This window comes from Anas acuta, chromosome 27, assembly GCF_963932015.1.
Source record: "Anas acuta chromosome 27, bAnaAcu1.1, whole genome shotgun sequence".
Lineage (NCBI taxonomy): Eukaryota > Metazoa > Chordata > Aves > Anseriformes > Anatidae > Anas > Anas acuta.
This window is the reverse complement of record NC_089005.1, coordinates 2105102-2119138: the sequence shown is the minus strand read 5'-3', so window position 1 is coordinate 2119138 and position 14037 is coordinate 2105102. Positions and strand designations below refer to the sequence as shown.

The 14037-nt window shown below is 56.5% G+C and overlaps 1 protein-coding gene across 3 annotated transcripts; it reads left to right on the top strand.

Moving 5' to 3' along the window:
- Nucleotides 1–6903: 6903 nt before the first annotated feature.
- On the top strand, nt 6904–14037 carry LOC137845173 (tumor necrosis factor receptor superfamily member 10A-like). Of its 3 annotated transcripts, none has more exons than XM_068662105.1 (10): nt 6904–7188; nt 10333–10453; nt 10595–10723; nt 11167–11281; nt 11367–11458; nt 11540–11632; nt 11734–11774; nt 11966–12106; nt 12479–12557; nt 12673–14037. In XM_068662105.1, the coding sequence occupies exons 1-10, from the start codon at nt 7078–7080 to the stop codon at nt 12963–12965; spliced, it is 1215 nt and encodes a 404-aa protein (XP_068518206.1). In that variant the 5' UTR covers nt 6904–7077; the 3' UTR covers nt 12966–14037. The 3 variants fall into 3 exon arrangements, with proteins under 3 accessions (XP_068518206.1, XP_068518205.1, XP_068518204.1); XM_068662104.1 differs by having other exon boundaries at nt 6905–7188; nt 11734–11771; nt 12476–12557; XM_068662103.1 differs by having other exon boundaries at nt 6906–7188; nt 12476–12557.

The window sequence follows — 14037 nt, the reverse complement described above, 5'->3', positions numbered from 1 at the left end:
CGCTGCCGCTCCGCCCCCCTCCCTCCCCGCGCACGGCTACGGGTGTGCGCATGCGCGGTTGTCCCCCCCCGTCAGTCCCCTCACAGGGCATGGCGGCCATGTTGTTGGGGGTGGGGGGAGAATTGGAGTTATGGAATTGTTAAGGTTGGAAAGTTCCAAAATTGTCTGGTCTAACTGTCGCTCTGTTGTCGCTGTCGCCCGCTAAATCGTGTTCCTAAAGCACCACGTGCGTTTCCTTGAATGCCACCAGGGGCGCCGATGCCATCGCTTCACTCCCTGTGTATCCCATTTAGTGTGTGGCTGATTTTTGGGGGATTCGCCTCAGCTCCTCCAAATGGCACCTTTGGGGGCTATCACCCACTAAACCATGTCCCTAAAGCACTACATACATCTCCTTGAACACTCCCATTGACAGTGATTCCACCACTTCCCTGTGCATCCCATTTAATGTCTGACTGCTTTTGGTGGGATTTGCCTCAGCTCCTCCAAATGGCACCTTTTTGGGACTATCACCTACTAAACCATGTCCCTAAAGCACCACATACATCTCCTTGAACACCCCCAAAAACAGTTACACCACCACCTCCCTACGCAACCCGTTCCAATGCCTGACCACTCTTTGGGGGATTCGCCTGAATCATTTTGGGGATTCATCTCCTCCAAACAGCACCCTTGGGGGGCTTGGTGTTGTTTTGGGGGTCGCCAGCACGTCCCAAGCCCTCGGTAATAGCCATAAAGGGTTGTGCTGAGGCAGCTGAGGGTTTGGTGCGTGGTGGCTGAGCCAGCACCTCACAGCATCACCCCTAAACCAAGCTGGAACCCGCAGGGCGCTGCGTTGTTGTCAGCAGCCAGTTGTGTGGTCACTTCTGGAAAATTGTGCTGTACGCGTTTAAACCCCCAAAACCGTGCCGGGCTGTGTCAGTGACGTAGCACGCCGCTGCGGTGAGCGCAGCCATCCCAGCACCTGGCCCCTCTGAACACACATCTGGTGCTTGGTGGTGGTTCCTGTGGGGTTTAAATGTACAAACAGCACGCACAAAGTGCTCCCAGCACAGCCCTGGCGGATGCTTGTAGCACACCACAGCTACCCCAGCCTGACCTTGCTGGGGCTGGTGAGAGGTTTGGTGGTGGCAGCACCGCTTTGCAGGTTCTCGGCTTGCATCTAGCATCAACAGAAGTTAGCTTTCCTGTCCTTTCACCTGATTTTTTTTTTCCTCCCTCCTGCTTCTCATGCATGATTTCCATTTTTCCTGGTTGCCCAGGAGCAGTAGCCTTGCATCATGCAAATATCAGGATGCAGGAGAAGGGAGGCATGGCTCTCAGGGATTTCTTCATGCAAAGTCTGACGTTTTCAGAGCAAAGCTCAATGTTGCTAAAAGAAGGGGAGGCAAGCGCTGTTGCTTAAGCAGCGCTGCCAAGTTCTGGGTATTTCTATAGCTTCGCGTTCACCATATGTGCTATTTCTTGCCCACAGAAGAAGGCAACAGATCTGTTTTTTGGCAGAAGGCTGCTGCTCCCCTTCCTGCACTGAGCCCGGGTTTCTCAGGCTACAGAGGCTGCTGCTGCCATGGGGTGTCACAACAGGGACCCAGAGCTCCCTCCTGGTGTCCAGGGGCTGCAGAGGATGGGAGCAAGTGGGCTTTGGTGCCTGCAGGGCAGGGGAAAAACCAGGCAGTATCTGGGAGCTTGGCATTAGGGTGCCCTGTCCCTTGTGGGTGCTGAGTAGCTGAGGGTATAACCAGCCATGGCACGACGGAGACAGAACCAAAACCACCTCCAGTGTGTGCACTTTACAGACATCCCAGGTGTGTTTGGTGTCCTTGGGAGGCACAGAGGGAAGGATTGTTTTGGTTTGTGTGCGTGTAATTCCTTCCTCACCAGCTCTGAGTCAGCCCTGGTGGCATGTATGCCTGCAGTCGTCAGCTTAACCCTGTAGCCCCTGGGCTGCAGGAGCCACCCCGTGCCCACAGGGATTATCCAGAAATCAGAGAGAAGTCAGTGCAGGGCTTTGCTCTGCCCTCGGAGATGCAGGATATGACTCTTGCTTTTCCTCACGTCACTGTTGGGAGGCCTCTGGAGCTGGGCAAAAGTCGTCCGGGCTCACAACCTCTCCTGGTTTCGTTTTTGCTGAGGTTGTTCCAAATTCATTAATGCAGCTCTCATTAACGCTGCAGTGAGCAAAGGGTACTGACATCGGTAAATAAAAGCCAGCGACGGCCTTTTTGGAGGGTTCACTTTGCTTTCTCCCCCTGGCCAGACCTAGATGCTGCAGGGGCAGCAGCAGGTCCCAGAGCAGCCTTTAAACACAGCCCGATCCATGTTTTAAACCAGGAGATGACTCAGCAGAGGCAAGCGCCTATTTTTATCTTCTTTCAAGCTTTCTGTGTCAAGCTGAAATTCCACATTAATCCTTTCAGTGCTGGCCGCAAAATAGCGTTGCCTTGTAAGCGCGAAGCCATTCATACCCAAGAACCCACGATCGCTGCAAACCTTTCTGCCAAAACCCAGCCTGGCTGTTCCCTGCAAAAGCCAATTTGGCTCATTTTGGCCACCAGCCACATCCAGGAAGCTATACCACGGGATGTGACCACGAGTCCTCTTCACAGGAACCGCACTGGGCTGAGCTTAAACACCTGGGAAAATCAGCCTTGAACCCGTGGTGCCAGCGACTGTTAGACTGGGGCATCATCACGTGTTTGGCTGTAAAAAGAGCCAAGTGATGGTCCTGATCCTGTGGGATCCTGCCAGAAAATCCCTCCTGACCTGCAAATTCAGCTGTGAAAAAAAAAAAAAAAAAAAAAAAAAAAAAAAAAAGAACTAGAAATTATATATATATAACATATATATTTACTGGAGAATATTTATATGGTTACTGGAGAATGTGCCTGGGTACTGTGAGATATTTGGGAAAGAGATTCAAGGCATCATCAGTTAAAAATTTGCTTTTTAATGGTGCAAAGAGATGTAACCACTGCTGCTTGGTCCCTTTGTGGGGTCTTGGGCTTATGGGGTGAGCCTGAGGGCTGAGCCTGGCCCCCTGAAGCGGGTGGCCACAGGTTTCTGTGGGGCACAGGCACGGTCTGGGGTTTGTGCCACCCTGCCTCCTCCCCATGGAGGTTTGCCCTGGGATGGGACTCGCTGGGGCTGAGCCGAAAGCTGGATTTTTTGCAGGATGGATCACTTCAAACCCCAAACTACCGAGCTCTGTGACATTTTTGAAGCAGGCAGATGCCTCGGTTGGGATGAGGAGCCTGAGCTGTTGCTCCTCGGGCTTTGAGCCCACAGCACTGCAACCACTCTGTCCCTGGCCCCCACCCCGCTGGGGCTTTCCCACATCCCAAAGCTCCTTTTAAGTCCCGTTCTGAGAAAAGGAAAGGGAGGAGAGATGGGGAGGGCAGGGAAGGGGTAGATCTGAGTTCAGACCACAACTGCTGCATAAAATCTCCCTTTGCTTTCAGCCAAAGCTCGGCCGGGAAGGCAAAGTGTTTAACTCTTTCCCCTGCCCTACAGCTGCATGCTCAAAGGCTGGGAAAGATGAGAGGAGAGAGGATGATGAAATCGCCCTGCTCATGGAGCATCTCCAAAACCCCGAAGATAAAGCAGGCAAAGGGAGTGGAAGCTGCTGCCACAGAGGGGAAATGAGGCACTGGGGGTCTCAGTGGCTTGTCCAGGGTTTGAAACGTAAAACTTAATGCTGATGAATATATAAAATATATATATAATAAAAGAAAGTGAGGTTAACCACTAACCGTGGCCGATAAGACCAGGCTTCCCCAGAGGGCTGTTTATTACACGGCATCCTCTGTGGGCAATGAATTCCTGCTTCGGCCTCGCGCCTTCCCGCTCCCTGGCGGCGAGCCGAGATCCCTCCCCAAATTCTTGCGCTCGTTATGTTTTCCCCTTGCAACAGAGCTGAGGAAGTGTGTGTGTGTGTGGGGGGGGGAAATTTGGTAACCCAAAACCCTGCGGGGTGCCCCCACCTCAATGCATTTAACGTTCACCAGTTGCGGTGTGGCCTCCCCGGTTTCTGGAGGGGTTCGGAGGGAGCTGGTCAGGCTGGTGGCGATAAGGAGCGGGTGCACACCAGGAGGCCTGGTCCTGGGTGATAAATGCACACCCCTTTTGGCCCCTGCCTTGCAAATCAGCCTTAAATAGAAAAAGTCCGTGTGCCCGCTCCGTGCGCTGCAGTGGAAATTCTTGCTGGGCGGGCGGGTGACGTGTGTGCCGCGGCATCCTGCCTCCAGGAACATACAAATCCACACGCCAAGCATAAAGCCGCCTTTGTTCAGAGCTGTGCAAACTTTATTTTATAGAGAGGGAGGCTGAGACGGATGGACAAGAGCTGTGGCTGCCTGACAAGTGGTGGAGAGGGAGGCGTTGGGGTCTCGGTGCTGGGGGCTGCCCCCGCTGCAGGACGGGTCTGGGAGCAAGGGGAAAGGGATGGAGCAAGAGGGGAAGCAGCAGCAGCACCTGATTGTGCTCTGAGTCTCCACGAGGCAGTCCCATAAACATCATCAGGATGGATTTTTGGTCCTTTCCCATCCCACTGAACATGCAAAATATTGCAAGATTGTGAACCCGCATTTATTCCGACCTAACAGAAAAAAATCAGCTGTCTGCTAAAGCCCCGCGCGACTTGAGCTGATGTCAGTGGTATCCAGGGCAAAGAACACATGGATTTGGTTAAACAAAAGGCCCTGCATACTTTTGGGGCTTGTAATGCAAGTACCCACCCAGGAAACAACCAGGAATTCATCTCCTTTAAATGACACTTCAGCTTAATTACTTTCGGCACGGACAGGTCCCGACTTCTGCTGGAGCAAAGCAGATTTACACTGTGTAGCGCAGCTGCTCGCTGTGCCGTGAGGGTGACTGCCAAAGGGGGATGCTTCCCAAATACCCACAACCTGAGCAGGTCACCTCCAGCCCTACTGATCCATCGGGACCTGCTGAGCATCACTGCCTTCCTCCAGGTCCCATCCGATGCCCCGCTCTCATCCAGTTTTCCCAATTCCTGGAGCTGCTTCCCCACCAAGCAGCCTTATTCACACCCTGCCGTCTTCTTCCAAGCTCTCACCTGCACTTGTTGTGCCTTGGGCAATGCTTAAAAAAAGGATCAGCCACTCAAGAGTTACTCATCCACAGCCTGGATGAGTCAATTCCTAAGGAGAGAGCCTGCCCCGAGCCCCGAGCCCTCAACGCACGCTCACGGTATGGGTTAGACAAGAGTTCAAGGCTGGCAAAAAATTAACAAGTCACGATGTTGCCATCTCAACCTGGTTTTGTTGGGGCAACTTTTCTCTCGCCCCATCCACACAGCTGCAGAAGAACCGATTGTGTAAAGGCAGAAAGTCCAAAGGTTTTCCCTATATTTGTTTGTTCCCTCCCCGCGGTGACGAGCTGGGATTTCCACGCTTAAATGGAGGGGGCCGCAGGATGGGAGCAGGCGCACTGAAAGTTCATGCAGACTTTTTTTTTTCCCCCTGGGAGATAAAACCTGTGCCTTTGCTCACTTGAGGCTGGCGCTGTGTGATGGGGGAAATGCAAACCGAAGGAGCACCACTCATCCCATCACCTCCATGTCATGCCCAGCACCAAATCCTGCTGTGCCTGGGGCCAAACTGTGCCGTGCCCGGGGTCTGAGCCCAGCCCAGCCCACTTAACAGGAAAAGGAGGACCAGAGCAAATATCAGTCCAATATTTGACAAGGATGGTCACCTAACAAATATAGACAAAGTGGAGACATTTAATGTGTTTTTTTCCCTTTGTTTTCAATACCAGAGATGGGCTCTGGGACCCCAAATGCCCTAAATTGGAGGACCATGATTTCAGGAACGATAAACTCGCAGTTAATCCCAAACTTGTGCACATTTGCTACTCCACCTAGATCCATACAAGTCCATGGGGCCTGATGGGATTCATCCCAGGGTACTCAGAGGGATGTCTAATGTCATTGTGGGACCTCTCTTGATTATTTTTCATATGATCCTGGGAATCCGGAGAGGTCCCAGCTGACTGGAAGCTGGCAAAAGTGCTCCCAGTTTGCAAGAAGGGCAAGAAGGAAGATCCTGGCAATTCCAGGCCGGTCAGTCTCACTTTGGTAAAATTAAAGAGAAAATATAAAAATTTAAAAAGTTTGACACCTCGCCAGCTGGGGTGTCCCCAAAGTGGCACCGAGTGGGGCTGCAGGAGCTGCTACCCCACGCTGGGAGCTCTCCGTGCTGCTGCTTTCACTTCTTCTCACCCAGAGCTCACGCAGGCGCAGTTTTTTTTCCGTGCTCTGATCCTCTCCATGCTTCTTTCATCTCTGTGCCAAAGCAGGGGGCTCAAACGCACCCCAAGCCCACCAAACACCTCGGTTATCTACACACAGATGTGCTGCTTGTCGAGCAGGCAGCACAAGCAGCAGCAGGCGTGCTTTATATCTCTTTTTACATTTTATTTTTCTCTCTTTTTTTTTTTTTTTTTACAACTCCCCTGGCTCGATGCAGTCCCAGCTGCAAGGTCACTTGAGCGTGTTCGCGGTGCTCCTCGCCAGCTTCCCATCCCCACCCCGTCCTCCTCCTCGCCAATATTCTGCTTTTACCATTCCTCCCAGCTGGGCACTGTGATATAACAGATATAAAACCCTCCCAGCTGGGCGCCGTGGTATAACAAAATATAAAACTGCCGGTGCCCAAAGGATGGAGAAGGGGCTGGAGGAGGGGGACACGAGTGGGGGGCGCCTGGGGTCCCTGCCTCTCTTCATCCCAGAGAGGAGGAGGAGGCTGAGGGGAGACCTCTACACCTTCCTCCCGAGGGCAGAGGTGCTGAGCCTCGCGGTGAGCAAGCGATAGGAGCCGAGGGAAGGGGGTGGATAGCAAAAAAAAAAAAAAAAAGGGGCCGGCCCCGAGGGCGGGGGCAGCAAAGCAGCCGCGCCGAGCCGCGGCGCGCCAGAAGCGCTCGGGTCCCTCTGCGGGACACATGCTCTGATTTAATTATTTTATTATTATTTTTTTTTTTAGGGTGGTCCTTTGGGGCCCCGGGAGTCGTCTTCGAGGATTTTTTTTTATATATGTGTTTTTTTTTTTTGGAGGGATGGTTGGCGAAGCCGCCCGCCGATCGTTCCCAAACCGCTCCGCTCCGCGCAGGATGCGCCCGGCGCTGCGCCCCCCGTGCCACCGGGGCTGCCTCCCCCTGCTGCTGGCGGTGTGTGGGGGTCTAGGGGGGGATCGGGGGGATTTAAGGGGATTTTTGGGGTGGTCCTGAGACCCTCGGATCTGTCTCCGTGGCATGCCCGGGCTTGCCGTGCCGTCGAGGGGCACGATCCTATAGCGCTTGGGTATAGGGGAAAATAGGGGGAGGTGGGAGATGGGAGGCGATTGGGGTGGTTTTGGGGGCTGCTCGGGGATGGTTTGTATGGGGGGGGGGGGTGTGAGTGGGGGGTGTCGGGTGGAGGGGCTGGGGGCTCACCTGGGGGTGGGGGTGATGGGGGAAGAGTTCCTTTAGGATCGGGGGCTACCAGGGGTATCGGGGGGTTAGGGGTAGGGGTTCAGCCAAGGCAGAGGCTATGGGGGGAGATGGGTTTAGGGGGGGTTACCCGGTCTGGGGGCTATGGGGGGAGATGGGGTTACAGGGGGGTTACCCGGCCACTGCTGCTTTTGGGGTTTGCGGGGAACGGGGGCGCGTGGGGCTGAGACTACGGGGTACGGAGCTGGGATGGGAAATGTCTGGGCTGGGGGGCTGCGGGCTGGGGGGCGACTTGGGGCTGGAGGCTCATCCTATGGGGGCAGGGATCCCTATGGCGAGCGCTGCCGGCGCTGGAGGGGATTTCCACGAGCGTCACTCCCAAGCCCTGTGTGCCATTGGCCTCGGGATCTGGCGATCACCGGGGACGTTTGGGTAGCATCGGGGTCCCGGGGACGCTCGGGGCCAACACAAAGCGGGTCCGAGCCCTCCTTTAGGGCAGAAAGGCCCAGTCATATTTCTGGGTGACCCGGGGTGTTGCTTCGAGCTCTGAAATTCCTAAGGGCTTGCCTCACGTGGTGGCTGTTGGCGTGCCGTCGGTGCAGCCGTGACGGCATCCAGGAGCTCCGATCCCTTTTATAAATCATTTATGGGAACGAGGTGGGGCAGGTGAACTTCCTCTGCGTCTCCCAGCACTCACACTTGCCTGGGAAAGTCGAGCCTTACCGAACCCGGCACCTCAGGGCCAGGTTTTAACAGCGTTTTTTTATTCTTTTACCTAAAACTAAGTTTAAAAAAAAAAAAAAGAGGAGGGGGGACCGATGGGGATGGGAGCCTCACGTGATAATCACCCGATCCGGTGGCTGTGGTTCCTTCCTCTGTTCACCAATGCCTCTTGCATCATGCCTGGACCTGGGCCACGCTGCACGAGGAGGAGCGCTCAGGATTTCCAGGAGCTCAAACTCCTCTTGCGTAAAGCCCGGAGGGAAAAACCCCCGACCACGACCATGGGGACTTTAGGGCCTCCCTTTCCCTTCCCGAGGGCTGGCACAGCTGTAATGCTCTTTGGAGGTCTGCTGAGGGTCGGGAGTTCATCTTGGGGTCTGTTTTGTGCCGTGATGGTTCGTTTTCCTTCCTTGGGATCACTTTTGGGGGAAAAACAGAACCCAAGGAAGGGTCAAGGACCCGGGGCTTCCCAGCACTTTGCTCCCGACCTCCCCTTTTAGTGGGTATTAGGATTCCTGCCCGGCAATTCCTCTGCCCTGGGGCAACTTTGCTTTCCTTGGATGTTTACTGGGGGTGAGAACAACCCCTGAGCACCGTTACCTCTGGCCCCAGGGGCTTTGTGGGGCCGATAGTTTAGAGACCTACCCAGGGCCCTGCAGCAGGGCAGCGCTAGGGGAAGGTGCTGGGGGCTGATAGCCTTATCGTGCCTGCGGGCAAGCTCTGGTTCATGAAAAGTGATGAAATCCTGCAGCTAAGGGGCCTTTCCCAACGGCAGACAGCGTTACGGTGCAGCCCGGCAGAGTTTGAGTGGGGAAAGAAGGTTTTTTTTCCCCCACGAGGCTGGGCTGTGCAGTCCCCGTCCCTAAAAACTTCCAAGGCTGGGCTGGGTGAAGCCCTGCGGATTGCAGAGGGTGACTCGCTCGTGGCTGGAAGGTAGAAGCAAACTTTTTCGGGATAGAAAAATACTCCATAAACTTCCAAACCTTCCCAGCTCGAGCAGGCAGCAGCGGGAGATGGGGACCTGCACACGAAGCGTGCTGGAGCCTGTGCTCCTGCTCCCCGTAGGGACATTTCATTTATCCCTGGGTGCATTTTGCATTTATCCAATTTCCCATTTTTACCAGTGGGATCCCGGCGTGCCCACTGTGGGATCCCAGCCCTTTTTCTTTTCTCCCCTCTGATATTTTTTTTTTTAAACCCTCCTCGAGCAGCCCGGTGAGGCGGCAAGCTGGAAAGCTCGAGGGCCGGTTCCCCGAAGCCGGGCGGCGCTCAGCCTTCGGAGCAGCACCTTTTGGGGCACCGGGGCTTGGTTCCTGTGGGGCCAGGCGTGGAGGTGACGTGGGGACCTGTCCTCTCAGCCTAGCTGAGCTGTGTCACCCCACGCTGAGCGCAGCCGGGCTCTGGGACCTCACACAATGCTCACGCCCTTCCTTGCGCCCGAGCGAGGAATGCGAGGAGGAAGAGGAGGGGAGAAAGGGGGGGGGGGACCGGCTCTTTCGGTGGCAGCAGTGACTCATCGCCGTATTGTTTTAGCCTTTCAAGGCTGCTTCTGGCTCCTGGAAGAAATATGTGCTTAACAGGCAGGTTTCCAGCTCTGAGGATAGCAGGGGAAGGGCAAGGGGCCTCTGGGGCCACCGTGCGCGCCCCTGTGCCACCAGGGTGCATGGTGCCGAGGGGCACCGACCCCCCTGGGGACCTCAAAACCCTGCTGGGGTGGGCGCTGCCCCGCTGAGCATCATCCCACGGGGCTCTGCAGGCACAGAAGGAGCTGAGCCAGTGGAAAAGTGGTGGTGAGCAGGCAGTGATAGGGCTGCCAGCTTCCCGACCCACCCCGTGGTGCGGTAACGGTGGAACCGAGCAACCCGGGCGCACGGGTGCCTTCCTCCCCGCCTCTGCTCTCCCTCTTCTTCTTCTTCTTCCTCCCCCCCCCGTGTGGCACCCTGCTGTTTTCTCTCGTCCCGTTGGCTCACGTGCTGAGAAATTGGGGAAGGAAAGGAGGCGTGATGTGATCCTAAGCAAATACCCACTCGAAGTACCTGCACCAAGGGGCTCAGCCGCCGGGTCCAGCAGCTCCGGGCCGTCCCAGCGCCCTGCTCCTGCTTTGCACCATGGCCTTGGGGTGCGTTTTAACCTTTTTTTTATTTTTTTTTCCTTTAACAGGAGGCTGTTTTGTCAGTGGCTGCCTCAGTGGAGGTTAGGTGGGACAGGGACCTAACCAGGAAAGGGGAAGACTTCTACCAGGTCCAGGACAGTGATTTGTATTGCAGGATGTGCCCCGCAGGTGAGACGGCCTCAAACATCCCAAAACAACTCTGCCAGCAGAACCAGCTCTTGCTGCAAGGACATCCCCTCCCCGTGCTGTACAACCACTGATAAACCCTTTCTTCCTCCTCCTCTCCCCGCGTCCACCCCTTTTTTGCAGGCACCTACGTGGCGGAGCACTGTAAGGAGCAAAACGGCTCCAGCACGTGCTTGCCGTGTGATGAAGACGGGTACATCGAATACCCCAATCGCTTCGACAAGTGCCTGCGCTGCTGGACGTGCAGGGAAGGTAGGAGCTGGTGTGCAGGAGGGCGATGCAGGTCCAGAGCGTGGCTTTGGCTGAGCACCGAGCTCTCCGCGTGTAGAGCGCAGCCGCGGCATCGCGCTGCGGGTGCTGCAGGAGCAGGCTGCATCCCGAGCTGGTGTGGAGGCTCGTGCCAGCCCTGTGGCTCCGTTCGGGGCAGCATCCCCTCGGTGCAAGGCTGGGATGCGAGGACCATGAGGATCTGGGCTCGTGGCAGCGCCCGTAGGCTGCCGGCGGGGCTTTTAAAGCGCTGCTTTTAAAGCGCTGCTTTGGATCGTGGGCACGGCGCGGTGTGGGGTGGGGATGGGTAAAGCAGCGTCTGGTCTTCCACCCTGGTCTTCCCCGGGTCTGTGCGTGTTTTGTTGGGTTAGGGAACGGGGCAGAGAGCCCCAGCAGCAGGGTAGAGCCCGTTGGATTCTCACCCACAGACCAGGTGGAGCTGAGTCCCTGCAGTGCCACCAGGAACACGCAGTGCGCCTGCAGGAACGGCACCTTCTGCTCCCCGGACCACCCCTGCGAGATGTGCCAGAAGTGCCGCACCCGGTGAGCTGGGGGGCCTTGGGGAGGGGGTCTCGGGGTGCTGCGAGGAGCCCCAGCCCCTGAGCCTGCTCCCTCTCCCCTTTTCCAGGTGCCCCAGTGGGCAAGTGAAGATAGCTCCGTGCACACCACACAGTGACCTCCAGTGTGGCCCCCCCACGGGCTCCATCTCCAGCTCCTCCAGTAAGTTTGGGGTGGCTGGAGGAATTGGGGGGAGGGCTGGAGGTGTGGGAGCTGCTGCCTCAACGTGCCCTGTGTCCCCAGCGATCACCATCATCATCATCCTCATCGTGGCACTGGTTGTGGGTCTGCTGCTGGTCTTGGTGTGGAAGTGCTGCTGCAGGCACCCCGCTGCAGGTGAGGGGGGGGACGGACCCAGGGTGCTGCCCCCAAATGAGGGGGCTCTGGGTGGGAAGGGGGACATCCCTCGGGGCTGACGGCTCTGTTTTTCCTTCCAGGGGACAGCAGAGACCTGGGCAGAAAGTCAGGCCAAGTGGTGGTGAGTCGTGCTGGGGGCTCTGCTCGGTCCCTGCTTCGCTTGCAGCCCCCCCGGGAAGGCTGGGGGAGCGTGCAGGGGGCTGTGGCCGAGCAAAGCGGGGGTCTCCCGCGGCTCCCCCCACCCGGGGGCTGGTATCACCACCCCGGCTGGGAGTCTCCAGCTTGGCAGCTTTGTGTTTCTCTCCCCCCCAGCACTACCTGGTGCTGCAGCTGACCCGGATGCTTGCGGGGAGGGCTGGGGACGCGGACAACATCCGCAACGAGCACCTCTCCCAGGACCAGGAGCGGGGGCTGCTCCCTGCCGTGGGGGCTCCCGACGCCCCAGGGCTGGAGGTAGGGCACTGTGCCCCCCCCCTGCTTGGCCGAGCTCTGAGCCTTTCCTTTACCTCCACCACGCTCATCAGCTCCAAGGCTTCCAGGGCAGGAAGGTTTCCATCCGAGGTGTCCGTCTCATCCTCATTCCGGGCCCCCAAAATCTCCTGTTTTAACACCCAACTCTGAGCAAACTTTTTCTTTTCCTGCCCTGGACCCGTGAGCTTGCTCTCCCCTGCTTTGGGCAATGCTGTGAAGTGGTGGGTGTCCTGAGGGTGGGTGGCCATCTCCTGCCCCAAAAACCCCCCAAAAAAAGGGAGAGGGTCCCCAAACCCCCTGTTAACAGCACCTGGGGACGCTTGCTGGGTGCTGTAGGATTTCTCTTTTCAGGAGGTGGCAGCAAGGACCTCGGATCCCGCTGTGAAACCCCAAAAGATTTTGGTTCCAGTGCCAGGAGAAGACCCCGTTATCCGTAAGTGCTGGGGCCTGGGGGTGTGCCGAGCCCGTGGGCTCTCTGGGATGATCCCTGCCGCCCCCATATCCGTGCCCTTCCACGTCCCCTGAGCTTTTTCCCTGCCTGCTTCCAGTTCTGCGCCGCTCTTTCCACGTCTTCGCCCGCGACGTGCCCTTCAAGGACTGGAAGAGGTACGGCCGAGCCCTCGACCTGCTGGAAAACGACCTGGCTTTGGCGGAGATGAACGACAAATACTCGCAGGAGCCCTTCTTCCAGATGCTCAACACCTGGCAGAACAGGCAGGGGATGAGCGCCTCCGTCAACACGCTGCTGGAGGCCCTGCACCGCATCGACCTGGGGGGCATAGCGGAGGACATCTCCTGCAAGCTGGTGCAGCAGGGCTCCTTCCAGTACCAAGTGAGCTGAGCAGCACCTTGGGACACGAATACCTCGAAGAACAGTTCCTTTTTTTTATTATTATTATTACTTTTTTATCGGGGCTCACAGCTCCTGAAGCCCCCCTGTACAGCTGAGCCTGCAGGAGCCGATCCTCTTGGGAATCCTCTCGGGATCCTCTTGGGAATCCTCTTGGGATCCTCTTGGGAATCCTCTCGGGATCCTCTTCGTGGCCTCCTCTGTCAGACCTCGGTGCCTTCCTCATGAAACCCAAGCTGGTGCCTTCGTTTCACACTCACTCAACACAAATGAGCCAAAAACTACTGCCAGCTGCCTTCAGGATTGTCTCACGGGGGAGCACTGCTTTTCTACGGACCTCACGAGGCTCGGTGCCAAGCAGCATCTTTGCACAGTGCAGGCATCCCCTGGATTTTAACTGGATTGTCCTTTCCTGGGCTTTTTTTTTCCTCATTTTGGTGGGATTCCTGGCATCTGTAATGACTTCTGCTGGCAGAATATCTCCGAGGTGGCCAGCCTGCCTAACACTGCTCGGTGGGCTGGCAGCAGTTGGGTTCTTGGGTTATTCATTAAAAGCTTTTTTTTTTTTTTTTTTTTTTTTTTTACATTTTTTAGGCTGTAGCAGTTCTGCTTGTTGTTAGTAAACCCCAGACTGGACTCGAGGGGAGGGCTGGCTCTGTGATCACCAAGGAAAATTAAAAATAAAAGGGTTGATGGAAGGAGCAGGAGGGAAAACAGCAAATTATCATCCTGAGAAACCCTCCTCTGTGCTCCGTGACCGTGGTTGGGGGGCTTGGATCCCCTTCCCCTGGCTCTGGGGGCTTGGTGACCCCATCCACCTCGAGAGGTGACCACATTGAGCATCCTCCACCCCTCCTCCAGCTGGCTGGATCCCTCCCCAGGGACAAACACAGCTCAGGGACAACGTGGCTGGAAACCTGCAGGGTTTGAGCTGGCTTAAACGTGCAGCAGCCCAGCCCCTGGGGATCTGCCCGGGCGCAGGGGCAGCTCCAGCTCCTCTGCACCCCCCGACTCCGTCCTCCCCCCTCCCCAAAATTTGACAACTTTTTTAAAAACAAAAGAA